This window comes from Eptesicus fuscus, chromosome 10, assembly GCF_027574615.1.
Source record: "Eptesicus fuscus isolate TK198812 chromosome 10, DD_ASM_mEF_20220401, whole genome shotgun sequence".
NCBI lineage: Eukaryota > Metazoa > Chordata > Mammalia > Chiroptera > Vespertilionidae > Eptesicus > Eptesicus fuscus.
This window is the reverse complement of record NC_072482.1, coordinates 60806501-60833775: the sequence shown is the minus strand read 5'-3', so window position 1 is coordinate 60833775 and position 27275 is coordinate 60806501. Positions and strand designations below refer to the sequence as shown.

Below are 27275 nucleotides of genomic sequence, written 5' to 3'. Positions count from 1 at the left end.
GACGTGGGGGCGGGGCCGCGCGGTTGCCCTGGCGACACGCAGTGTTTGTGCTCGAAGCCGGGCGCGAGCGCCGCGATGGCGCGCCAGTGCCGCTCGCCGTCGCCGCCCGAGGCGCTGCTGCAGGTGAAGGTGGTGGGGGTCTTCCAGAGCTCCGGCTTTCAGATGGCGAAGAGCACCGCAGAGGTAACGGCGAAGGAGCCACGAGTGCGGGCGGCCCTTCCCGCGTCCTCGTCCCGCCCTCGTGGTGGCCACGGTCGATGTTCCGGGGAGGCAGTGTCCCGGCTGAGCGGGGCCGGTCTGGTTGGGTCTGAGCGTGTAGGGGAAACGCGCGGGTTCGGGGGGGCGGGCGTTCCACTTCGAGAAGGGGGTGCCTTTAAAGGGCCTTCCGAGCGCAGGAAGCCTTCAGAACCTCGCTGGGAATGAAGGGAATGCCTCCCCTCTACATAGCCACACGTTTTATTCCACATTGATTTTTAACTGGAATTCCAGATTGTAAAAATTCACGAAAAAATGTTTAGGAAAAAGCTGCCATATAATTAGCTGATTTTTTAAAAATTTTTATTATTTTTTACAAACTCCCACTTCCAAGTAATTTTTGAAAACCATTTGGGAAGTTTTTTATTATTATTTTAAATTTCTATAGCAGTCACTACATTCCAATCGAAGTAGGTGCTTAAGGGGGTTTCTTAATAAATGACCGACCATCAGGTGCTTTGGAGAATACAGATAATTGTTTGTAAACACACAGAATGATCTAGATGGGAAAACACTTTAATTGGAATGATGTGGCCAGGTCAGTGATGTTGCAACACACCTATAACCCCAGTGCTGGGGAAATGTAGAAATGGAGAATTCAGCGTGTCTTTGGGGTTTGCTCCAGAACTGATGCTTTAAAATTATGCCATCCTTCTCTCCTTCTCACTAGACTCTAGGACAATACATTATTCATCTTTATATCTTCCAAAGTACTCAGCTGGATACTTGACACAAAATGTTCCCAAACAGAAAAAAATCTTAAATTCCTATCTTGCCTATTCCAAGTCCAAAGAGTTAAAGAAAAGTTTGTAATTACATCAAGTCAGGAAATAGTAACTAATTTGTGAAATAGGTAAAGTTTACATCAAAATGAAGAGAATAAGTGATCAGAAGGCTGTGGAAACAATATGTGGATCATCAAAACAAGTAGAAATTGTGTTAGTTGGGCCGATGGGATCAACCTAGTTTTATGGCCTAAATTGTAATTCATGTGTTTGAGGGATTTTATCCCTTTGTTTTTCTCAGCTCCTTTTATGAAAGCACGTGTTTTCTGTGCCTGCTCCACACTGTAGATAAGGTGTTGGCAGTGTTTTTGTGTAAAGTCCAGATATTAGATTATTAGGCCTTCAGGCCCAGAGATTCTCAATGGCTACTACTCTGTCCATGTGGTGCAAAAGCACCCACACTATGTAAATGAGTAGTGGTTTTCCAATAAAACTATTGTGCACACTACAATTTGACTTGCATATAATTTCACATGACATGAAATATGGTTCTTCTTTTGATTTGGCCTGCTGTAGAGCGCACACTAAGTCAAGAAAAAAATGCCTTTCCCTGTTGTAGAGCACCCACTAAGCCAAGAAAACAATGCCGTTATTATGTTAGTAATGATAATTTCCCTTTCGTAAGCTTTTGCCTACTGTAGCCCTATTTGAATATAAAGACATCCATGTAAATTCAGTTAGTTCTATCTTAATAAAGGATCTGTGATAACAAGTCCAATGTGATAATTTGTGAGCAATCCCAGATGCCTAAGTAACTGACAAAGATTCAGATTTGTAAAGAGTAAGTATTACATATATACTAATTTGGACAGAGTCCATTTTAGAACAAACACTAAATTAAGAAGAAAGTGTGGTTAAGTATGCTTAATTTGAAAACTATTGGGCTTATGAGTTATTCCAGGTGGCCCCTCAGTTCGAGACAGTCATCCTGCACCATTGCCTCAGACTCAGCAGACACCGGACTTGAGAAAAAAGCACACATCATCTGTTGGTTGGGGACAGTAGTCTAGGAAGGAAACGGCCAGATTGCTGTTGCCCTCTTCTGCTATCCCCAGCCCCAAGGCAAGATGCACCCACATCCTGGCTGTCTACCCTTGATGACACGTGCCAGGTCAGTGTCCTGTTAGACCGCGATGGGAGAGGCCAGCTGTCACTTCTCCCTGCTGGCCCATCTAGTCCTCAGACCCATTCAGAAAGGTGAGGCCCAATGGTTATTGCCTCAACTACCTTCTCTTGCTTTAGGAGGAGGGAAAGGATGACATATTAGGAACTAAAACTTTTTATTTTTGACAGGGATTGTTAACTAGTAAGAATTTCCTCTGAATCAAACAGACAAAATAATATGTTAAACTAAAACATGCTCAATATCTAAACCTAAACATATTTAGTATTTACTTCTTTTTTTCCCAAGAGGTATAACCACAACAATATCCTTTTGGTCATTCTCCATATATCAGTGAATTAAAGCAATAATTAAACAATAATTAAATAAATAAGCATCTGTTTATTTTAGTTAAAAGTATCCATAGATCCACTGAGGGTTAGTAAGAGTTTAATGTAGGGAAACTGGTCCTAAAAGAACGAGGCAGATCACAAAACTATTAGCACAACCTTGTTTGTTTGTTTGTTTATTCAGTTGCTGTGTGTAAATAAATGATCTACTCTATGCCAGATGTTGAGGCCAGTGGAACTATAGGGAAACTAAGACATAGTCTTTGTCCTCAAAGAAACAAATAAGACGGAGCACCAGTATGGACTGGGGAGTGAACACAGGGTTCTGGATGGCTGGCAAGGGGCATCTAACCAGACTGCAGCTGGGATATGCATGGTATAACATTTCTTGGAGACCTCATAAAAATGGGGGGAAATTATTACTACTTTAAAAAAGAACTTACTCTAAACTAATTGTTCTATTTTGAAACCTAGTGTCTGAAGAGTAATTTTCCATCCAAATTTGATGATCCTATAATGGTTCCTCTTCAAGAATTTGCATGGGATCAATATCTACAGAAGAAAAAAAGGGTAAAGGACATTCGGGGTGGGGGAAATGAGCAAAGTTTTGCCTGAAGTATTGTTATGCATTGTTTTGGAAACACTGAAGTAGTAATTTTAGTGCAACTAAGTTTTATTTCTCTAAATCATGCACTTTTCCTAAATTATTTCATTCATTTTACCAGGCTGATTTTAAGAAAAAGTAAAATATTTACAGGATTTTCTTTAGGAAGGCATGTGATAAAGGTAAGTTTTAAACTCTCAATGCTGCTATTTACCCCTCTTTCCCTGCACATCACTCACTCACACTTCCTCTGACACCCTGATGCTCAGGTGGTATGGCCTGGCACTCTTCACTCTGAAAAGGTTTTGGTTTTGGATCACAGATATAATGGGGGGCTTGTGTTGCCTAGGGGAGCTCTGATGACAGGCACCACGTTCCCACAGGGCTGCCTTGTTCTAACTGAAGTGTCTTCGCATCTTCTCCCCAGCAGTACCCTTGGTGCATCCCAGGGCTAGCAGAGGGCAGATAGGTTTTCTCTTGGGTGCCAACCCTGGTACGTTGGTAGTGCTGCGCGGAGGATATGAATGTGGATTCTAAGGTGGCATCCTAGCTCAGCAATGTCTCATTTTGAGCGATGGTGGGGGCTGGAATGGTGTATATGTCTTGCTTGACACCTGGCCCAGTCCCGTAGAGACTCCCAGTCCTGGTTTCCCTGCCCCACCCCATCTGGCCAGTGGCTGATGAAATCCCAGGTCCCCTGACCAGACCAGTTTCGATTGTTCTGTGCTCGATTGCACAAGGAAGTCCTGTGACCCTGTGATTATCATGCAGATAGTGTTGCTTTACCGGAGACCACTTCACTCTCCAGTCACAGGAATGGTACGAAACTGAGTCAAGAGTACCACTCGTTCAGTCTCATGCCATTTTCATAGCCATAATACCTTTTCATTGGCATTCAAATAGAATCATAGCAAACACAAACGGTGCTTATATGCCAGGCACTATCCTAATAGCTTCTACATATATTAACTCTAATCCTGACAACAACCAGGGTGGCCAGTGTTCCTGGTTTACCTGGCACGGAGGAGTTTCCTAGCATACAGAAATTTTAATGCCAAAGCTGGGTCAGTCCCGGGCAAACCAGGACCATTGGGCACCCTAACATAAAACAATGTTTTTCTTAATTTTTATCATCAGACTTACTATATACTGTGTACCAACCAGCATCACGCTCTGCACCTCCAGGAGCCACGATCTTAGGTTTTACTTGCACCTGCTCCTCTGATATTTTCCCACTCTACTCTTTAAAGAGTATTTTCTTGCCCTTTTCAGCCTGGGTTGTTGACCTTGAAATGTTTTGTGTTCTCTTCCTGCTTTTCTCATGGGGCCTGAATGAGGCTTTCTAGATAATCATTGCTGCTTCTTTCCTATTCTTTATTCCTTATTCTTCCTTTCTTCCTTCTCTAACCCTCCTCTCCTGGATAATTACCACTTTAACCTTCTCTTCCTTTTCAGGCCAGTATTTTGTCCTTCAGTGTAAGCGTTGTGTCTTCTTAGCACATTTGCGGTTAGGTCCAGGCTGGCCTTGGTCTTCAGCAGAATGTGTTGCACACCTGAGGGATGGCTTCAGGGCTTTTGAAATGCCTTTCTCTCCTCTCCAGAAAGGTAGTGTCATACATGATAGCACTGGAAAGCCCCAGAAACCATCAGGTTCAGTCACTATCCTGAGGCAGGCAAGGATTCCTCATATACAGAAGACAGAGTTGAGACATTATGTCTTCAGCCTCTGAGTAAAGTATATCTCCTCCTGCATGTCTCCCATGAGCGAACTAAAATATCCACAGTTAAACTTTTTCTCCCCTTTTCCAAGTTTTGTGTCCTGTGAAATGTGATAACATTGGTCAAGTTAAGCAGTCTGGGAAGTATTGACCCGTAAGCTCTATCAGTGATTTACAGTTCAGCATGAACAAGTGTATTCTCTTTCTTTTTTTCAAAAATATCTTTTTATTGATTTCAGAGAGGAAGGGAGAGGGAGAGAGAGATAGAAACATCAATGATGAGAGAGAATCATTGATTGGCTGCCTCCTGCACGCCCCACACTGGGGATCGAGCCTGAAACGTGGGCATGTTCCTGGCCAGGAATCGAACAGTGACCTTCTGGTTCATAGGTCGACACTTGACCACTGAGCCATGCTGGCCGGGCTGTATTCTCTTTCTTGAACAGGTTTTTGATAAGGGCATGGGAAGTGACAACTGAATGAGAAATCTCTTGAGAGGAGCTGAAAATGGAGCAAGTTAGCAAACTGAAGGCAGGCTGTTCCCTAAAACAGCATTTCTCTAAGTGCGGTCTCCAGACCAGCCATCCCAGCATTGGCATCTCCTGGGATGTTCTCAGAAATGCACATTCTCAGGCCCCGCCCCAGAATCAGAAACTCAGGTGGGGCCTCGGGAAGTTGTAATTTTGACGGCCCCCTAAAATTAGAGAACAGCTGTCCCAAATTAGCCATGGTTTTGACATGTGGCACAATACTGGGAATAATAAACCAGAATCCTTGGAGGGGATTTAGGAGGTTGACTGGCAGTGTCGTGTGGATGAAAACGCACTTCATTTTGAAGTACTTAGTACCTGTAAGTGCTGATGCAGGAGAGTCCTCTTCCTCACTGCCCCTCGGGTGCCCAGAAGTCCCTGTTGGCCCTCACCCTGACCCCACCTCCATGAATAAAACATTCTTTCCATGCTTCGCACTGAAAACCAAGTCTCACTCAGAACCCCTGACCTTCCCATATATGCACACTCCCATGTATGCACACAGTAAGATGTGCTTCAGAAATGACACCACAGCCCTGGCCGGCGTGGTTCAATGGTTGGAGCATCGGCCGAAGGGTCTCGGATTCCATTCCAGGTTAAGGGTTCCTAAGGGGGTTGCAGGCTCACACCTGGGTTGTGGGTTCGCTCCCCACTCCCATCGTGGCGTATGTGGTCGATGTTGCCCCTTCCTCCCTTCCACTCTCACTGAAAAGCAATGGAAAAAATATCCTCAGGTGAGAATTAACCAAAAATAAAAAGAAGAAATGACACCACAGATTGCCTTGCGTTTCAAGTTACTGTAACAAGTTTGCTACACACATTTTTATTACCAGGTCACCATCTGTTTTCTTTGATTATATCATTTTTAAGATTATTTTTAGGTCATTCTTTGCTTTAAGTGATGTCATAGTCTTGAACAATGTTCTTGAATTCTTGCTGAGAGCAAAATTCTGAGAGGTGGCAAAAAATATATATTTTAAAAATTTAGACCTAGAGTTGAATTCAAGATATGACTTGTGGATTTAGCACTGCTTATTGTTGTTTTCTTTCTTTGTTACATTTTTTTTCCTTTACAGGAACTTAAGAGTGAAGTCTGGGAATATTCTTCCAATGTCATGTGTTTTATTAATGATCAGCTGCTGGGTGATGCACTTGAACTTCAGAAATGGGCCCACAAGGTGTGGGATATGATTGACTTTAAGCCCCCTGCACTTTATGAGGCACTTACTGTAGATTTTTCTACTAAATTCCTAAGCGACACCAAGGCAAGTTACACTGATTTTTAAAGAAAAATAGTGGAATCTTTAATGACTTATGTTGACTCAGCATTAATTACTGATATCCTAATGAAGGGAATATAAAAGACTAGGAGACCAGGTTTGCAAAGGATTATAATGTGGCAGGGTTTGGCAGGCAGGAGTATCTCCATTCAAACATTCCCACTCCCCTTAGAGCCATGGTTGGCAAACTGCGACTCGCGAGCCACATGCGGCTCTTTGGCCCCTTGAGTGTGGCTCTTCCACAAAATACCACGCCTGGGCGAGTCTATTTTGAAGAAGTGGCATTAGAAGAAGTTTAAGTTTAAAAAATTTGGCTCTCAAAAGAAATTTCAATCGTTGTACAGTTGGTATTTGGCTCTGTTGACTAATGAGTTTGCCGACCACTGCCTTAGAGGTTTATAGACATTATCATTTGTGTTAAAATATAAAGACTCTCCCTCAAAGAAGGTCAAACATCACTCACCTTTAGTGTGGAATATTTTAATTAGTACTAACACCCAAGTGACAGTTACTGCACCAAGAGAATGGAAAGTTTGGGAAGAAAGGTGACATTTTAAAGCATGACACACAGTTGGTGAGAGCAGGATGCACTGTCACTGTGGTGTCTGGGGCAGAGGTCAGTCATGAAGTCTGAGGTCGAGAGGGTGAGGGACAGACATCAGGATTGGATGGCAATAGAGAGAAAAATACTGTGTGATCTTGCTCACAAAGTTTGTAGCAACAGCTATACCACATGCTGAAGATGACTTCATGCTCCTGGTGGCCTGGGCCTGCAGAAAGATCCAGTGCCTTTCTGAGCTGTGCAAAGGCAAAGACCAGTATCTTGCATCCTTGTTTAACTACTGCATGGAACGGAATCTGAAACAGTAGCTGCTCCATGAATGTTTGGTTGAATAAGCAATGCACTTGGAAAATGCTAGAAACTCGGGGGTGCAAGGCAGAACTTAATGTTCAGAGCAGTTAAATCCCAAAGGGATAGGAGTTTGGAAGTACATGGTGTGCTCTGGGAATAACTGGGACGGCATGGAGACCAGAATTACTGGGGAAATGAGGCTGAGAGAATGAGAGTATCAGTCGTGATTCTTGATGTCATCAATACTAAGCTACTCTGATTAATTTAGATTAAGGAAAAAGGGTATGTATTTAAGGGATATTGGTAACCTCACAAGTGACAGGTAAGCTGGAGAACCTGCTTTGGAAAGCAGGTAGGGACTAAAGGAAGCCTGGCCACGGGAGAAAATGGCCAGAGTCAAACCCTCCCCCCCCCCCCCTCAGGAATATGCAGCCAAGATCTGCCATGGGTGCCCGCTGGCTTGGGTTCAATATCAGTGCATCCCCGGGATATCCCTGCATTCTGGCTCGCACAGGATGGGAAGAGGGAGAATCTGGCTCTTCAGGGTCTGTAAAGGGTGGCTGGGCCCTATGGGGAATTCCCCAAATAGGAAAGGTGTTCAACTGTTAAATAGGAAGAAAAACAAAAAACAAAAACACACCCCATGGATCCACTAAAGAAAGGTTGAACTTCCCATCCATTCTGAATCAAGAAGGGACTTTTCATGAAGAGTCTGACACAGTCCTTTGCTTTTCTGGAGAAACTTTTAGGGCTGTGCAGAAACAGGCTGGCGTGAGGGAGGGAAGCCTGGGGCAGGGCAGCCTTCTGGAAAGCTGCTATAGCAGCAGGGGCTAGAGGTAAAGACAGTTCCGATTAACTGGTGGCCGTGAGGGGAGGGGACCTACGTTCCAGAGGAAATCCTTAGGGTTTTTTTTTTTTTTTTTGCCCAAATGGTAGATTTTTCTTGATGAGTAAAACCCAGGGACTTGCTTACCTTTGGGTTGGATCGATTTGCTGCATAATTATATTTGTGTGTTTGGTCTGCTCTGGACAACCCCAGAAAAATAAGATATTATTGCACAGGGAATCATGATTTTCAGTAGATCCTTTTTTTCCCCTCCTAAGCCTGTGAAGTTGACTATGTTATGCCTCTTATTCTATTTTTTTTAATTTGTTTTATTTTTATTCTAAAGTAATATTCTTTTATAATCAAGAAATTGTAGTACAGAAGCTGAGAGGCACAGATCCTATATAATAAAGAGCTAATATGCTAATTAGACCGAACAGCAGAATGACCGTCCAGAGGAACGTCCGGACGAAGCCGGGGCTGCTAGGAACGAGGCAGCTGCGGCCTTGCATGACTTTTGTGCATCGGGCCTCTGGTTAATTATAATTAGTATGGATGCCGGAATACACATTATTTCAACCTTTCAATTAAAAATATTATTTAAAAGGCCGGTGTGGCTCAGGAGTTGAGCTTTGACCTATGAACCGGGAGGTATTGGTTCGATTCCCGGTCAGGGCATGTGCCCAGTTGCGGGCTCGATCCCCAATGGGGGACATGCGGGGGGTGGTTGATCAGTGATTCTCACATCATTGATGTTTCTCTTTCTCTCCCTTTCTTTCTTAAATCAATAACAATTAAAAAAAAGGTCAGAGTGACATAAAATTAATGATAGTGATAATTTAAAAGTGATTTCATTTGTTAGCCAGATTCTTAAGAAATAGGGCAGAGCAAATTATGTTCCTTTTAAATCAGGTGGCATTTTATGTATGAGAAAGGTGTCTAATATTCAAAATGTATTCCATTCGATGAGCTCTGCTCCCTAGATGAATGCCACTGTGATGGAGACTAGTGCTTTCCTTTTGGGTGCCTTTTGGTAGGACTACACATCTCACAAATGTTAGTTGTCTCTACTGGAAAGGATGGCAATTGAAAACGAGCTGGGGGCCTCTGGGAACTTGAGGACATGATTGCACAGCATCAAAAGCACAGCACCCCTCGCCCAGTCCCTGGAATCACATCTCCTATGGATTTAGGGGCCATATTTTCCCTCTCAGAAAGGCTGGCCTGGCTTTGGTTAGCTAATCTGAGCTGCCCCTGAAAATCCAGAACACATGATAACCTAATCCATGGCGCTCACATTGGCTTTTCCCCCAAAATTACTGAGGAAAGAAAAGAATTACCAGTCTCTTCTCAAAGGGACTGACTCCTTTCCACTATTAGTTTGTGATGCAGTGGCTACCTAAGCCATATGTTCTTGGTTTTGATTTTGGGTTAATGTTGCTGAAAAGTTTTAAAAAGTGTGTTATTTAGGTTGTAAAGACTTGATATAATAAAATGAAACAAAACTCCTTAAATGATTCATATATATATATTATTGATTTTTTACAGAGAGGAAGGGAGAAGGATAGAGAGCTAGAAACATCAATCAGCTGCCTCCTGCACACTCCCCACTGGGGATGTGCCCGCAACCAAGGTACATGCCCTTGACCAGAATCAAACCTGGGACCCTTGAGTCCGCAGGCCGATGCTCTATCCCAGGGGTCCTCAAACTTTCTAAACAGGGGGCCAGTTCACTGTCCCTCAGACCGTTGGAGGGCTGGACTATAGTTTAAAAAAAAACTATGAATAAATTCCTATGCACACTGCACATATCTTATTTTGAAGTAAAAAAAACCAAAACGGCAAAAACACCCGCATGTGGCCCGCGGGCCGTAGTTTGAGGATGCCTGCTCTATCCACTGAGCCAAACCGGTTAGGGCCTTAAATAATTCTTTTAATGTTGTTGTTACATTTTCCACTGTTAATGCTGTTAACATCTTATCAATAAAAACATTATTGTTTTGTTTTTGGTCACTTTTAGAATTTTCTTCCAAGATATTGACCTGCATTATCTTTTTCTCCTGAATTTTAATAGCATGATTTTGTGTTCTTGGATGTTTCTATTGATCTTAATCCAATTGGAAGATTGGTTTTTGAGGTAAGAGGTTTTTTTGTTGTTTTTTAGTAAGTTTGGGGGGGGGGGAGTGGAAATCTGTAACTGTCAAAATGTTAAATATTTAATCTTTTAAATCTTCAATTTTATTTTGTAGCTATACTGTGATACATGCCCCAAAACATGTAAAAATTTTCAGGTCTTGTGCACAGGAAAAGCAGGGTTTTCTCAAAGTGGCATCAAGCTACATTATGTCGGTTCGATTTTTCATCGAATAGTAAAGAATGCTTGGATACAAGGAGGAGGTGAGTTTACAAACTTAAGTACAACTTAATTGCAACATCAAATCAGAATGTCCAAAATTTTACTTACTTTTGTAAAATGCATATAGGATTAGATATATTTAATATTAGATGTTTGTGGGAACCCTAATCAGAGTACACCAGATGTTCAAGGCCAATTTGCCATACGCATGTACAGAAGCAAGGACACAGCAGTTTTACTGTATGCGCTGCGCAGGTATAACATTTCTATAACCCAAACATTGATGTCACTATTTGGCAAGAAGCCTCTTTTGTCTGAGTTGGCCTGGCCTTCGGGGATCAGGCCAAAACCGGCTCTCTGATATCCCCTGAGGGGTCCCGGATTGCGAGAGGGCACAAGCCAGGCTGAGGGACTCCACCGGTGCACGATTGGGCCGGGAAGGGACCACAGGAGGGCTCCAGGGCGTGTCCGGCCCATCTCGCCCAGTCCCGATCGGCTGGACCCCAGCAGCAAGTTAACCTACTGGTCAGAGCGTCTGCCCCCTGGTGGTTAGTGTGCGTCATAGCGAATGGTCGAACAGTTGGACACTTAGCATATTAAACCTTTATTATATAGGATTATATGGGATGTTACTGACCAGCCAGTACATGGCTGCTTTGCACGGCTGCCTTGAAGAACTGCTTTGTCTGATGGCTCCTTAATAGCAATGGCTACTTGGTCTGCAATAAAGTCTCTCTTATATGCTTACGACTTCTCATAGCTTCTCCTTCTAATACCCAGCATCTGAGGACCTACACACCCCACAGTTGGCATAGTTGAGCAGGATCAAGGAGTAAGTGCTCCAACAATGTTGTATATATTTAAAGGATGTTTTTCATATGGCCAAATGATGAGTTCAGATATTCATACTCTTTAAAATTTTTCTAATTATTAACCTTTTGCACTCGGATGTCGAGTGTGACTTGACACGGTTAGCATCGGTAGCAGCTCGTATGTCGAGCCACACTCGACACGTAGTTTCACCGTGGGGGGAAGGGGGATTTTTGTCTATTTTTCCAGTATCTTTTCTTGTTTTCGTTAGCATGAAAGGACAAGTAAAATGTAAATGCCGTCTCAACTGATGCCAAAAAAGAAAAAATGAAAAACCGATAACTCATGTGCAATTTATTAGGAAACTAGTACATGATCTTGTTGGAGAATTCAGAGATGGTACACTAACTTCCAGGGGTAGATTATTATCCACTAACTTAGAGCAACGTTTAGATGGAAAGCTCCATATAATCACACCTCACCCTAACAAAAAACACAGATTGTGTTGTTTGTTCTAACAGAAAAATCAAAGGAGGAAGAAGAGAGACGATTTATATCTGCGAAACATGTGAATGTAAACCAAGTCTTCATGTGGGTGAATGTTTCAAAAAATAACACACCATGAAAAATTATAGAGATTAAAATTACTCTTTGAATGTATCAATAATTTGAAATATAAAAAAATCCAAATAAATAAGTTTGTATGAAAAGAAACTCCAGTTTTTTATTCTATTGCCGCGCTTTGTAAAATCTGGGGTATTAAAAAAATTAAATCCCGAGTAGAATAAAGGAATTGAGAAAAAAGCAAGCAAGTGCAAAGGGTTAAAGTAAATAAATCTAAAGTATGTTATCAGGAATATCCTACCTAATAATAGACAAATATTCAAATTGACCATACCTCCGACACACCACAAGCCATGCCCACAAGCCACACCCACCATCCAATCAGAGCAAGTATGCAAATTAACCCAAACCAAGATGGCTACAGCCACAGAGAGCAAGGTTTCCTAGGTAACAGAGGAAGCCAAGCTTTCCGCCTGCCCTTGCCAGGCCTAAGCCTCCACTCAAGCTACAAAGTTTCAATTATAGAAGGTAAACAAACTCAAACAAATGGCGGCAGAATGGAGCTTGAGAGAGCAGGCCAGGGTTGCCGCCGGCAACAGGGGAAGCAAAGCTTTCCGCACACCCTGGCCGGGCCCACCCGCTTAAGGCAACAAAGTTTCAATTATAACCCCAACACAAATGGCTGCTGGCCTCGGCCTCAGAGGGAGCCCCAGGCTTGGCTCCGCTCCAGGCTACAAAGTTTCAATTGTAGAAGGAAAATAAATTCCAGATACCAGGGCCTTCACTTGGGTTGCCAGGGGGCGTGGCCGGCCTGCAAACCACCACAGGCCCCTCGCTCAGGCCGCCCCACGCCCCAAGGGAACCCCCACCTGATCCGGGACACCCTTCAGGGCAAACCAGCTGGCCCCCACCCCTGTACCAGGTCTCTATCCTATCTAATAAAAGAGTAATATGCAGATTGACCATCACTGCAACACACAATATAGCTGCCCCCATGTGGTCAAAGATCCTGCCCCCATGTGGACACAAGATGGCCACCACAAGATGGAGGCACACGGCCTGCAAGGGAGGGCAGTTGAGAAGAACCAGACCTGCAAGGGAGGGCAGTTGGAGGTGATCAACCCTGCAGGAGAGGGCAGTTAGGGGTGACCAGGCCGGCAGAGGAGGGAAGTTGGGGGCAAACAGGCTGGCAGCAGAGTGGTTAGGGGGTGATCAGGCTGGCAGGCAGAAGTGGTTAGGGGCAATCAGGAAGGCAGGCAGGCAAGCAGTTGGGAGCCAGCAGTCCTGGATTGTGAGAGGGATGTCCGACTGCCCGTTTAGGTGAGGGGTCCCATATTGGAGAGGGTACAGGCTGGGCTGAGGGACAACCCCCCTCCATGCACGAATTTCGTGCACCAGGCCTCTAGTTCTAAAATAACAAGCCATATAAGAAAGCAGGAAAACATTTTTAATCAAAATGTAGTTTTAATGGCTCACCTAAATAAATAAGAATACTTAGAAAATACAAAGCTTTTAAGAAACATACTAAAGGTGGGAATTTGAAAATAGAATAAATGGAAAACAACTTATATTTCACCAAAGATGTTACATTATTACAACTGAAAAGTAAGATCTAGAGCATTTTGGTTTCCTTTTTGGTTCTTTTCAGGTCAGTCCTTTGGCTTTACAGACTAGGTAGCCTGGTTAACAGCACAAAATTAAATTTGGGAGGTTTTTGGGGAAATATCCGATAGGGATAAATTAGTCAGTAATCTATATATATAACAGCCTAAGTGACCGTCCGACCGTTCAATCAGTAGCTATGACACGCAATGACCACCAGGGGGCAGATGCTCAATGCACAGGCATTGAAACATGGAACAGACTGATGAATCTCAGAGAGAAGGGGGGAGGGCGGGAAGAAATTAACCAAAGATCTTATATGCACACTAGAGGCCCAGCAGGTGAAATTGTGTGAGACCCAGAACCACCGCGCTGGCGGGACCCCAGGCCTTGCCTCACGGAGCCGTGGGCCCCGCCTCCGCTGCGCAGCTCTGACCCGTTGTTTGGTTGTGATGCCAGTAGGGCATCATGACCACAGGCCTTTTATAATATAGGACTAGAGGCCTGGTCCACGCATTTGTGCACTGGTGGGGTCCCTCAGCCTGGCCTGCGGGGATTGGGCCAAAACTGGCAGTCTGAAATCCCCCAAGGGGTCCCGGATTGTGAGAGGGTGCAGTAAATATATATTTAAAAATATTTAACTCAAAATTTCACAGAGCGCCCTGTTCTGCTGCTTTTCTATAGTGTTCACAAGTTTGGTGGCTTGCTTTCCAAGATTTACTGGCTCTGTTCCCCTCCTTACCTTTGCTCTGGACTTTCCCTTCCCTTCAGTGCTATGGTCCACATCCAGCTCACTGTTGATTCTTCTCTTTCTACTCTGTAGGGGTCCAGGGTTCCAGGCCCCACTTCTGTGGGTTCTAGGACTTTGGGTGTCCCTTCCTCCATCGAAAATATAAAAAATTAGCCCTGGCTTGTGTGCTCAATGGTTAGAGCACTGGCTTGTGCACTGAAGGGTCAGGGTTTGATTCCAGGTCAAGGGCATGTACCTGGGTTGCAATTTGCTCCTCATCCCCTGTTGGAGCATGTGCTTGCAGAAGGCAACCAGTCGATGTGTCTCTCATAACAGACTGATGAGAGAGTGCCCTCCCCCCTCTTCTGCTTTCTCTCTCTCCTCCTCCCTCCCTCCCACTCTCTCTGAAAAGCAATGAAAAAAATATCCTCAGGTGAGGATTAACAAAAATATGTAAAAAAAAAAAGTAAAGATTTATATTTTACAGCTGCATTGATATTTTAAAAGAATCTTTGACTTAAAAACATCATTACAAATGAATTCCATTTCCAAAATACCAGATAATGAGTTATCACTATAGGGTTCCAAGGAATGAAAATTTGAACATTAATTCTTTTCAAAGCACCTATTTTTATTTTTGCTCTACAAATATCTTACTGTTTCTATTTTATCCTCTTTCCAGTTTTCTTAAAAGATGGACTATATGATAACTTGTGAAGTAAGCAAAATTTATATGAACACAATTAAAAAAAATTATCACAATTATAATTTAACTAGAGGTCTGGTGCATGAAAATTCATGCACTGGAGTGGGGGTCCCTCAGCCCGGCCTGCCCCCTCTCACAGTCCAGGAGCACTCAGGGGCGGGAGGTGACCCGGCGATCAGGGGAAGGCGATGCCCCATCACACCTCTGCTGCTGCCACTGCTGGCAGCGCAAGCCTCAGCCTGGCCCTGGTTACCTGAGCCTAGGGTGGCCCTGGGCGGCTGGGCAGCTGCCATCCAAGGTTTGCCTGTGCCTCGGGCCGGCCCTGGGCGGCTGAAGGGACTGGGGGACTCTGGAGGGAGGTGCACGGGGTAGGCCTGGCCTTGCCACACGCCTGCTGCCCCGGCAGGGCTGAGGGGACTGGGTGCTGCCATCTTATGGCTGTGGGCGCTGCCATCTCTGAGGGCGTGGCAGTCAATGAGCATATTCCCTCCTCACTGGCTGTGGGTGCTGCCATCTTTGTGATGGTGTGAGGGTCAATTAGCATATTTCCCTCTTTATTAGATAGGATACTTCATCATTTCAAAGTTCACATTGTAATTTAACCTACCTCCAAGAATTATTAGGAAAAAATCGTGTCTAATTGTTTATAAAACACATTATGGTAATATTTTCATGGTATAAAACTTATTGTAGTCATTTGTATAAGGGGAATCATAATTTAAAGCATTTTTCACCCTGCCAATGTTGTGCTTTCTTTTTTAGTTTCAGAATTATAGTATTTATTGTTATTTTGCAGATATAGTGGCTGGAAAAGGAGATGGTGGAGAGTCAATTTATGGACCAACATTTGAAGGTATGTATCTTTAAATTTTATCAGTCATATGTTAGTTGAGTATTCAAATTTAATAGGACAGGACAATTCACAACTTAAGATAGTGTTTGGGGTAACATACTAAAAGTGGGTGTTAAAAATGGCACCCCAGGCTAGTCCAGAACAGTTTTGTACACACATTGTTTTCACTTTTCCTAAGTATATTATTTCTTTAGGATAAATTCCTAGAATTACGATTGTAGGGTCAAAGGGAATTGATTTTTAAAGCTTGTAATTTGCCATTCTCAGAACTGGCACCTTGATTATCCTCCTGTTTAGGCTGTCTGGGATCCTGGAAAGATGGGTAGTGGTGGTAGTGGTGTAGTTTATTAATTTTTTAAAATCCCAAAATAAAAACAGACAACATAATTAGATAGAAAAATTGAAAGCCAGCAAAAGAATTAGATAGAAAAACTGAAAACCCATGGCTAACATTTATAACAAAACCGATAAGCTGAGTTACATAAATTCCAAAGTACAAACAGGTGAGGGCAGACTGCCAACAGCCACTGTCGGCCAACAACCATAAATCTGTGTGGGGAAAGCAGGGCATCTGAGGGACCTGAGAACAGCTGAACCCCAAAATAGCCCATTGCTGGTGTGTGCAGGGGCTCGTAGTAAGGTTCAGTCTGGCCTCTGACTTTGGAACCTGATCTGAAATGGCCCTCTTCCAGGACAGGCTGGCATTGAGGAGGTATTGCTGGGGATGGAACCAGATTATGCAGGATATAGGGACAACAGTGAGGAGGTGGGAATGGGAACACAGTTAGGAAATCTCAGAAAGCAGGATGCGTATTGTTGCCCACCAATGAAAACAGCACAAAAAGGAGGTTTGTGAAGTTAGAAAAGCTGCTTTCCTTCTAAAGCCACACCTGCTTCTAAATGTTTAGGAAAACTAATTTTACATAGAAATGAACAGCAAAAAGTTTCATGGTTATTAGAAGGAAAAAAGGGAATAAGGAACAGAGTAACAGCACTACAGATAATAAAAGCACACTAGAACGACATGCTCACAACAAGATCAAAACTGATAATTTCAAAATGAGCTAAAAGACATTACTAAAATGATACAAGACAGGAAAGAACCCATAAATCAGAATTAGGAAAACTCAGCATGAGGTTATTAAACTGAGGAAAGAATAATAAAAGAAAATTTCCTAAACAAACTAGATAGAACGTAAGACCAAATAAACACAACAGATATGTACCTTAAAGAAGTAGAAGGTAGAAGGAGGAAGTTGGGTTTATGTGTTTGTTTTTTTTAATCCTCACCCCCGGACATGTTTTTCATTGAAGAGAGAGAGGGAGAGAGGGGAGAGAGAGAGATATGTGAGAGAGAAACATTGATTGGTTGCCCCGCCCCCCAACATGGCCTGATGGGGGCAGATGAAATATGATAGAGGCTAATAAGTAAAATATTCCATAGTCCTGAATTTGAATTGGAAATTTCACTTTAAACTCAAGAAGTATCTCATCCTACCTAATAAAAAGGCAATATGCAAATAACCATCACTCCGCTATGCCCACGATTGGGCGGCGGGAGGCTGGGGGGCGGGACTCGGGGTGGCATATCTGGCCATTGAGAGGCGCAGGACTCCCGCCCGCCTTTCCCCCCCTCCCCCCCTGCTGAGGCGGGCTGCCTCGGACACCCCGGACACCAGGCTCCCCTGCCATCGGAGGCGGGGAGCCGGTTGTCCGCGCCGGCTCCAGGCCAAAAGCCTCTACCGGAGGCTTTTGGCCTGGTGCACGCGTGTGCACCCGGATCCCCTGCCATGCTCCCCTTCGTCAGCGCCTCAAGCCCCAGCAGCAGCGGCAGCGGCTGGGGATGAGCTGGTGATCCCAACAGCCTGGCAGCTCAGTGGCGGTGGTGGAGGCAGCATTGGGCCTGGGGACTGGCGAACAGACAGAAGATGGCCCTGATCGCAGGAGGCTAGGCCTAGGGACCCTACCTGCACGATTGAATCGTGCGCTGGGCCTCTAATATATATATATATATATAGCTGTGGCTACTGAATTGGTCAAACAACCACCAATCCAGTGGTGATAAACATTCCTAGCATTTAGATTGCTGTTTTGAAGTGTCATTTCTCACTTAAAGAAACCAGGGCTTTTGGGAGAAATGGTAGGTTCCAGTTATGGAACAGGAAATTACAAAATGAGTCTGGAACCTCATGTTTAGTCAAGCTATCGTCAGAGAGCAAGAACGCTATTAAAGATTTACTAGGATCACGTCAAAGGCCTCAGGAGCCAATTTGAAGAGGTTCTCACTGGCCAAAGGTGGAGTAATTTGAATAATAGTTGCAATGATTTGAAATCCAACACATATATTAAATCCATGAGTTCATAATAATATTATTTTATAAATAAAGCCTAATTGCTTAGAACTTGGACCTTCTGTCTAGTAGAAGACTGATGTCTCAGCTCCTCTCCTCACCTGCCCCTCTGGAATGACAGGTAATGAATTCATTATTTTGAAAACTGATAAATATAGAGAAAGTATCAACCATTTATCTCGTCTTTTCTATGAGAACTAGACTAAACTGTAGACAAGGGGAACCATCTTATCATAAAAGTATTCCAATTATTAGTGAAAAGGAAATAATAGAAGTAGAATATCACCATTTTGCTGTCCCCATTGTAGGCATTTGGATGTAGGCATTTGCTACATCAGTCTCTGCTACCATCCCCAAACAAGAATAGACAACAGGACATGATGAGCCGTCTGTTGAGAGAACACACCACCAAATGGATAGAACAGGAGTCTGATTGAGCTTCTGGATCCAGCTGCCAATTTGCAAGAAATATGACCAGTTCTGCCATAATGTGTTAAGGATCTCTGTGCTATGTAAAATCATGCAATAGAAACCACAAGACTTATGGCAGAAACGAGATGAAAAACAAAACGTTCTCTTAAAAAATAAGACAGTAACCTAATAAAAACAGAAACAGTTTTACACATATGTTATGGTTATGAAACACCCGGAGGAAACCACTCTTGAGTGCGGTAAAGTTCATTATGCTCAACTCCTTCCCTCACTTATCAATCAAGGTGAAACAAATAAGCATTTTCGACACAAGTAATATAGCCAAACTGACAGGACAGAGAACAGAGAAAAAGTATATTGAACTGCACCATGTGTGTGCAACGAGCAAGCTCCAGGCTGGGAGAAATTCTAGAGGTTAAATAGGTTCATTAACAGGTAAAGTATAAGGAAAAGACAGGGATAGAGGCAGAACCTGTAGATTTTAAAAGAGATTTAAAAGGCATAACAAGTCTTTTAAAATGGGGATGACTAAACTATACTACCTAGGGATGTATAGTTAGATGGTGAAACTACAAGGAAACATTAAGTACTTGATTATGTAAAAGTCAGGGAAATAGTGACTTTGAGGGTGTGGAGAGGGACTTAATTAGGCATTTCAGGGGAGGCTGGCAAAATTCTTTCTCTTGGCCTGAGTGGTGGTAAAAAGGTGTTTGCCTTATAATAATTAATAATAAATAACTATACATTCGTTTTCTGTTGCTTTTTTTGTGTCTGAATTTTAATATAATGAAAAGATTCTATTTTTTAATTTTTAAAAAAGACTTATTTATTGATCTCAGAGAGGAAGGGAGAGGGAGAGAGAGATACAAACATCAATGATAAGAGAGAATCATTGGTTGGCTGCCTCCTGCACGCCCCCTACTGGGGATCGAGCCCACAACCTGGGCATGTGCCTTGACTGGGAATTGAATTGTGACTTCCTGATTCATAGGTTGATACTCAACCACTGAGCCACACCAGCCAGGCTGAAAAGGTTTTAAAAAATAATATTGAATCAGTGGCCAAAGTGCAAAGAAAAAGTAAAAGCTAGTTTCCTTTTAAAATCATGTGAGACAGCTTTATCAAATGAAACCATGCAAGGGACACCATTCATTTATTTACTCATAAATCAGGAAACTCTTAGTTTGGTGCCTACCATGGCGCTAGTGCCTTTGGAAACAAAGATGATATGACCAAGTTTCCACCCTCAAGGATTGTAGTGTTTTGTGATGACAGATGTTTAAACAGGTAAACTATAGGTGCTGTGGTGATTTTTATTCCAAAGGAAGAACTAAGTGCTGTGCGACAAGAAAGAACAACTGCCTGCCTGGGAGTGAGGGCAGTGGCCCAGAGCAGCTTATGAGTTTAGTGCAGACCGGCTGTTCCTGGAAGCTTTCCTGGCATCCTTAATCCCCGATGAGAATGCACCCTACCACTCCACCCCACAGCTGTTATCAGATCACCCAAACTCTTTCTGCTTGGAGGCCCAGTCTCAGACAAGTCGGGCCTTCTGTCCAGGAGGAGAGTGATCTCTTAGCTCATCTCCTCACCTGCCCCTCTGGACACCCCTGTGCCTCTGTCAGTTATCTTCTGTTCCCATCCTTCGACTGCTGTGGTGATTTGGTCTCCAGATGGAGGCCTGGCCTCTGGTGCCCAGGGAGGCCCAGTGTGTTTAGGAAAGTTTCTGTTACTGTTTTGTTTGTGTGGAATGCAGAACTAGAAATCCAGTAACCAATCAAGTGAAGAGAGGGATGCTCCAGGTGACTGTGGGAGAGAGACCATGACTAGTACTCAGAACAGCCACAGCACGGGTTTTCCTCCTTTCACCCCGGTGGGTTGTTAATACATCAGCCTGACAGTCCTTCCTCCCAATTTCTCTCATGGGACCCTACTTCCATGAGATGCAGAATTAAAACCCAGAGCTTGTTAAAAACCACTACAATCACAAAACTTACTTTTATTAAGTTTAACACAGTGAATTCAAAAGAATGAATAAGTCATATTTAATTCGATGATTATTTTATAAATTGGCTAATATTTTTGTTTTGTTTTTTAACTTGAGGAAAATCTGTTTTGCTTTGAATTTTGCTTTTTTGTCTTCCCAAATCCTAGGTTGAATGTTAGATGATGAATATTAACCCTTTTTTCTCCTTCTATTCTTTGTATAGTAGTCCTAGTCCTTCCTACCCTTGAAGAATTGGTGACTAGATTGGCTTGGGCTGACTAGAGAAACGGTCAGTTATATGAAAAGCCAAAAAAAAAAAAAGGGCATATATTTTTAAATACTAAATTATCCTTGGTACATTAAATAGATGAGTTTCTTAATATTAGCTTGTGCCCTAATAGACACATCACTTAAAATCTAATTGTTTACCCTGGCCAGGTAGCTCAGTTGGTTAGAGCAGCATCCCAGTACACCAAGGTTTCGGTTTAATCCCTGGTCAGGGCACATGCAAGAATCAACCCGTGAATGCATAAATAAGTGGAACAACAAATCAGTATTTCTCTCTAAAATCAATTTTTAAAAATCTATTTGTCTAATCCCAAGATCTGCTTGTCTTTAAATGAAACTGGACCTTAATAAAAAGCACAGAGCCTGATGAACTGTCTACTCAATAATGCAACTGAAAGTTACACAAAAGGTTTTTTTTGTTTTTGTTAATCCTCACTGGAGGATATTTTTCCATTGACTTTTAGGGAGTGTGGAAGAGAGAGGGAAAGACAGAGAGAAACATCAGTGTGAGAGAAACACATTGATTGGTTCCCTCCTGCATGAGCCCTGACCAGGACCCGGGCTGGGGAGGAGCCTGCAACCAAGGTACGTGCCCTTGACCGGAATTGAACCCAGGAGCCTTTGGTCCGAAGACCAGTGTTCTATCCACTGAGTAACACTGGTTATGGCTACAAAAGTAATTTTTTAAAATTAGAAACAAGAACTGAAGAAGCCCTGGATGGGTAGCTCTGTTGGTTAGAGTATCGTCCCGATACGCCAAGGTTACAGGTTTGATCTCTGGTCAGGGCACATACAAGAATCAACCAACAAATGCATAAATAAGTGGAACAAGAAACTGATGACTCTTTCTTTCTCTCTCTACCTATTCCTCTCTCTCTCTTAAAAAAATCAATAAAGAAAAAACATTTTAAATAAAAAGAATTGATGATCTGGGTAGCTATTTAAGAACTTCTTTTTGGTAAGATTTATCCTATGTATAGAAGGTATAAATGGATATTCAAAAATAATTATAAAGCAAATCCTCAAATCATCTTTTTCAAGAAAAACTGCCATTTGTCTATCCTCAATAATTCCATCTTCCATAAATAAAAAAATAATAATTTCACATCCCTCCCTGCCTCTGTCCCTCCCTCCTTCCCTTCCAAAGTCTCTAAAAATCAATAGGAAAAATACCCATCTTGCTAGGCATCACACTTCATTTACTTTTCTATGACAAGAAATTAGTGAATAACTTATGAAAATGTTAATGGTAAAATCAGAGCAGTTTTAAAAAATTGATATTGTAGGATTGAGGTCAGATTGTCTACTTGACATAACAGTCCTCAGAAAGTGATATGGAAATGTCACAAACTGCCTGATTATACTTTTACCAGAGAATGCAATGCAGTTTCCAACAGTTAAAGTAGTTGCTTCCATTGTAAGTATCAGAATGAGCTTTATTTTTCTGAATTATGGTGTTTCTATTGGAAATTGAATTGACCTTTACATTTCAGAACCCCATATTCCTTCCGGGCTGCTCTCCATGGGTCCTTTCACACCGTTTCTCCCTCTTTGTCCCAGGCTTGTCTGGATCACACCATTCAGCTCTCACACTCTCTCCCTTCTGATCTCTGTATCAGAATGAGCTTTATTTTAAATAAACTCAGAAACTGATTTTTTCACATAAATTCTGATTTCTATTTCAAACAAGCAGTTCCATTTCACTCTTAATGTCATATGTTACACCTGATGTCAGTTTTAACCACAGAGCAGTAAGGGCTACTCCTTATCTTCCTGTAAGTGGCAGAGGCAGGCAGAACTCCTGACTCAGACAAGGTAATGAGAGGGTTCTGAGTTTCTACCATAGCCTTTACATTTCCGTAACTTTCTTTTACTCTTTATTGAAAGTCCATGCCTGTTATGTGACCTAACCCACCCTACCCCACCTTCCCTCTGAGATTCCAGTCTGTTCCATGCTTCTATGTCTCTGGATCTATTTTGTTCATCAGTTTATTTTGTTTATTAGATTCCACATATGAGTGAGATCATGTGATAATAGAAATATTTTAATGACCTACTGTTTATTGTCTTTTCTAGATGAAAGCTTTTCAATTCCTCATGATAAAAGGGGAATTCTTGGAATGGTCAACAAAGGCCGTCACAGCAATGGTTCACAGTTCTACATCACGCTACAATCAGCTCCCTATCTAGATAAAAAATATGTGGCTTTTGGGTACGTGTATTGTAAGTTTGTGTATATTATATTCATATATGTAAAAATGTGGTTAAAAAATTTGGATTAAGTATTGTATGAAGTCTATGGGTAACTAAGATAGAATTTAAAAGCAAAAGTAATACAAATTCAAACATTTAGAAACATTTTGTGAGAAACTTGCTATCCATAAAAAACATAGAAAACATTTAGGAAGCACAGCCATTATAATATTCTGTTTATCCATCCATCCATTCATCCATTTATGTTCAGCCTAAAGGATATTACCAATTCTAAATTATGTTGAATGATACCATAGTACTAAATAATGTAGATATATTTAGATGCAGAAGTGAGAAGAAACCATTTAAGTAATTGTCCATGAATACTGTGAAGAGATAGATGAAAACTATCCAAATTGCAAGTAACTTTTTTTTAATCCTCACCTGAGGATATTTTTCCCATTGATTTCTAGAGAGTGGAAGGGAGGGAGGAGGGAGAGAGAGAGAGAGAGAGAGAGAGAGAGAGAGAGAGAGAGACAGACAGACACTTTTGTATGAGAGAGACACATCGATTGGTTGCCTCCTGCACATGCCCCTACTGAGGCTGGGGAATCTGCAACCAAGGTATGTGCCCTTGACCGGGATACAGACCCACTACCCTTCAATCTCAGGCCGCCAAGATCTAACTACTGAGGAAAAATGGCCAGGGCACAAGTAACCTTTTTTTACTGAACAATTTAAGATATGGAGATATCTCTGGTAATTATTAAAATACTAGAGGCTCAGTGAGTCATGCACCAGTGGGGTCCCTCGGCCTGGCCTGCGCCCTCTCGCAATCCAGGACCCCTGGGGAGATGTCAGACTGCTAGTTTCGGCCCAATCCCCGCAGGCCAGGCTGAGGGACCCTAGTATGCATATAAGATCTTTGGTTAATCTCTTTCCCGCCCTCCCCCATCCCTCTGAGATTCATCAGTCTGTTCCATGTTTCCATGCCTGTGTGTTGAGCGTCTGCCCTCTGGTGGTCAGTGTGCAATCATAGCTATCAGTTGAACAGTCACTTAAGCTTTTATATATATAGACTAGAAGCCTGATGCATGAAGATTCGTGCAAGAATAGGCCTTCCTTCTGGCTGACGGCACGCCACGGGCTTGCTCAGGCAGCCTGTGCAGCGGGGGCAGCAGTGGCAAGCCCTGCGCACTCTGGTGCCACTTCCTCCTCACCCTCCTTCTCCGGAGAGTTACTCTGTGCAGCGCTGGCGCTCCCGGGGAGGCGCGGAGGGGAAGAGGTGAGGGGAGCGAGGTAGGCGGGGAGGACAGGAGAGGTTGGGTGCGCTAGTGTGTTTCACTTTCCCATTGTGAAAGTGGGATGCAATTGGCCCCCTTCCTCACCCTCGTCCTCCTCCACCCTCCACCTCCTGCCCGCCCACCCTCCCTCCATGCCCATCGCCCCTTCCCTCTGGATTTGGTGAGATAGGGAGGAGGGAGATCTGATAATTTGGGTTACTGTGTAGGTGGCCTCTTTGATCTATTTAAAATAAAGCTGAACTGCCACCATCGCCCCTTGGCTGGCCCAGGGCTCCCGGGGCATGCTAACTGTGCACTGAGCAAGCTCCTGCATGTGTCTGTGCCCGAAGGGCTGCTTCAACGCTAGGGTTTTGTTTACCAGAGCAGTGGAGCAGGGGTGGGGTAGAGGGAGACGCCAGACTCTGGGAGCTATGACCTCAGGCACCAGAGGGTTGCCTCTGAGGCCGGGGGCTGGGCCACAGGGAGGCTGCAAGGACGGTTGACAGGTGTGGAGCGCGGCAGGGAGGCCCTGAGGAGGCTCACTGCCCAGAGGCCTAGAGCAGCTGGGGGGCAGGGCCGCCTCCATCTTTGTCAGGTTAATTTGCATACTCACTCTTGATTGGCTGTGGGTGTTGCAAAGTGACGGTCAATTTACATGTTTCTCTTTTATTAGTATAGATTATTGGCAAGATGCTTATAAGGCCTGTGGACCTAAAATGGATGAATATACTTTTCATCACTTCAGTGTTTCATATCGCTACTTGATTATTGAAGTGAATATACATTGAAGTTTACTTTTTCTTCCCTGAAATGATGTGAAGTGTTCGAATTTTTCTGAATAAGTATTAGATTATTCCAGTCACTCCATAGGGATAATTATTAACTCTTCATCCCATAGAGAAATTTCATGCCATTTTACATTTTAACCACAGAGTTTACATCTGGCCATTGAGCACTTGAAATGTGGCTAATGCATCTGAGTAACTAAATTTTATTTAATTTTATTTAAATTTAAATAGCCACACATGCCCATATTTGGGCAGTAAAGGTCTAGAGGAACTCCTAGGATTTTGGAATTTGTTGAATGGTTGGTGCCATTCACCAAGCTAGAGAAGACAAAAAGGATATGGGAGAGATCATGAATTCAGGATGGACAAGTTATGATCTGGATTAAGATACAACAGACAGGTGGTAACTCCTGAATCCCAGGAATAGGTATTCAAGCTGGGCAAGGTCTAGAGATGTGGATTTGGCAGCTATCAACATGGCAGCTGAGCTATGAGCTCGACCACAGTACCATCACTCCCAGAACAACCTCTGGGCCTTTTTTATTTGTTCATTTTGCCTCCCTTCAGTTTGCCAAAATTCTGTTCAAGGCTTAGGTCAGAAACCTCCCTGATTACCAAAATGAAACTGGTTGTCCTCTTTGGCACACTGTGAACAACACAAAGTAGGGACTGTGTCTCACTCACCTTGTGCCCTAATACCTGTAACAATGGAGAGGTATGCATAGTAGGTGCTCCTTCAGTATTTGTGAAACCAGTTTCGAGAAGAGGCTTCACATTCTTTTTGGACAGAGGTGAATCTGTCCCTTTTGCCCTGCTCTTCATCCTCAGAATGTACCTTGTGTCCTCTCTGTCATGGTTTCTGATTGGGATGGCAAAAATAGAGCCCAGAGGCAGACAAAGATGACTAGAGCATGATCAGTGTCAGCACTGACCATGTCCCTGTAAAGGTTCATAAAATGGAAATTGACCTTCCCCTGAGCCATACCAAGCTTTGGTAGAGAGCACGTTTAGGACTGTCTCTCTTTTTGAGAGAACCATCAGATTAGCTCCACTCAGAGTTCTAGCTTGTGGCCAGTGAATGTCTACAGATACTGAAACCAGCATGGTGGCTTGGTGCTATCTTTTATTCATGTATTCAATGGATTTGATTAGGTGCCTACTATGTGCTAGGTATTGTGCTAGGCATTGAGCACTAAGCAAAGGCATGATCTCTGCCCTCATGAAAGCATCAGAAATGAATCAAATAAGTATTCAAGTAAATAAAAAATTTACCCCTGGTTATTCCTATAAAAGGACCTGGGAAACTTCCACAAGGAAATGATTGAGCTAAGACCTAAAGGAGGGCCAGGAATTGACCAGACAGAGGGGCTGGTGGTGGGGACAAGAGCAAAGGAGACAGCAGTGACAGGAAGGGCTCAAGGTGCTACTGAAGCAAGCCAGTCTGGCTGGAGCAGAGAGCAAGGGGAGTGTGCTGCACGACAGTCCTGGAGAGGTGTGGGGAGGCCAGCCATGGTCGAGATTTTGGGTTTTATCATAAGCATAATGGGAAATTGTGGAAGTGTTTTAAGCAGGGAGGTGAGATCAGATTTGCATTTTTCAAACTTCACTCTGACGGTCGTAAGAATAACAGATTGGAAGGGTCCCAGATAGATGTGGGGGAACCATGGCAATCTGGACACATTTAGAACTATTTATTAATCACTGATATTATTTTAATTTGTAGGAAATATCCTTAGCTAAGCTGGGTAGGACTCCATTTAGGAATGTAAGCTAAATGTGGAAATGTATGACTGACTAAATTTTCCACTTTTTCTCCTATATTAGGCAATTGATTGAAGGAACAGACGTTCTTCAACAACTAGAATTGGTTCCAACAGAGAATGAAAGACCAATACAACAATGTACAATTACCGACAGTGGAAATTTTTATGCTTGATTTTCAAATCAATATTTTCCGACTTTATTATGTATCTGATCAGCTGTTTCTAGATTTAAACCATGCTTGATAAAATTTAATTTGAAAGCTGTCACA

At 43.0% G+C, this 27275-nt stretch overlaps 1 protein-coding gene across 3 annotated transcripts; it reads left to right on the top strand.

The window, feature by feature from the left end:
* Window positions 1-36: 36 nt before the first annotated feature.
* PPIL6 (peptidylprolyl isomerase like 6) lies at window positions 37-27275 on the top strand. 3 transcript variants are annotated; one of them, XM_028139784.2, is made up of 8 exons: window positions 48-183; window positions 2967-3062; window positions 6421-6609; window positions 10378-10440; window positions 10595-10700; window positions 15868-15924; window positions 23056-23191; window positions 27068-27275. In XM_028139784.2, exons 1-8 carry the CDS (start codon window positions 76-78, stop codon window positions 27177-27179), a joined length of 867 nt encoding a protein of 288 aa, XP_027995585.1. In that variant the 5' UTR covers window positions 48-75; the 3' UTR covers window positions 27180-27275. The 3 variants fall into 3 exon arrangements, with proteins under 3 accessions (XP_027995594.1, XP_027995585.1, XP_008155560.2); XM_008157338.3 differs by having other exon boundaries at window positions 10553-10700; XM_028139793.2 differs by lacking the exons at window positions 23056-23191; window positions 27068-27275 and adding an exon at window positions 18584-18940 and having other exon boundaries at window positions 37-183; window positions 10553-10700.

What these genes read in the sequence shown, in the direction of transcription:
- PPIL6 (XM_008157338.3), top strand. Translation starts at nt 76, where the DNA reads ATGGCGCGCCAGTGCCGCTCGCCGTCGCCGCCCGAGGCGCTGCTGCAG. An exon ending in TGCTTGGATACAAGGAGGAG is followed by an intron (nt 10,701 to 15,867) that starts GTGAGTTTACAA and finishes GTTATTTTGCAG; the next exon opens with ATATAGTGGCTGGAAAAGGA. An exon ending in TTATGGACCAACATTTGAAG is followed by an intron (nt 15,925 to 23,055) that starts GTATGTATCTTT and finishes TGTCTTTTCTAG; the next exon opens with ATGAAAGCTTTTCAATTCCT.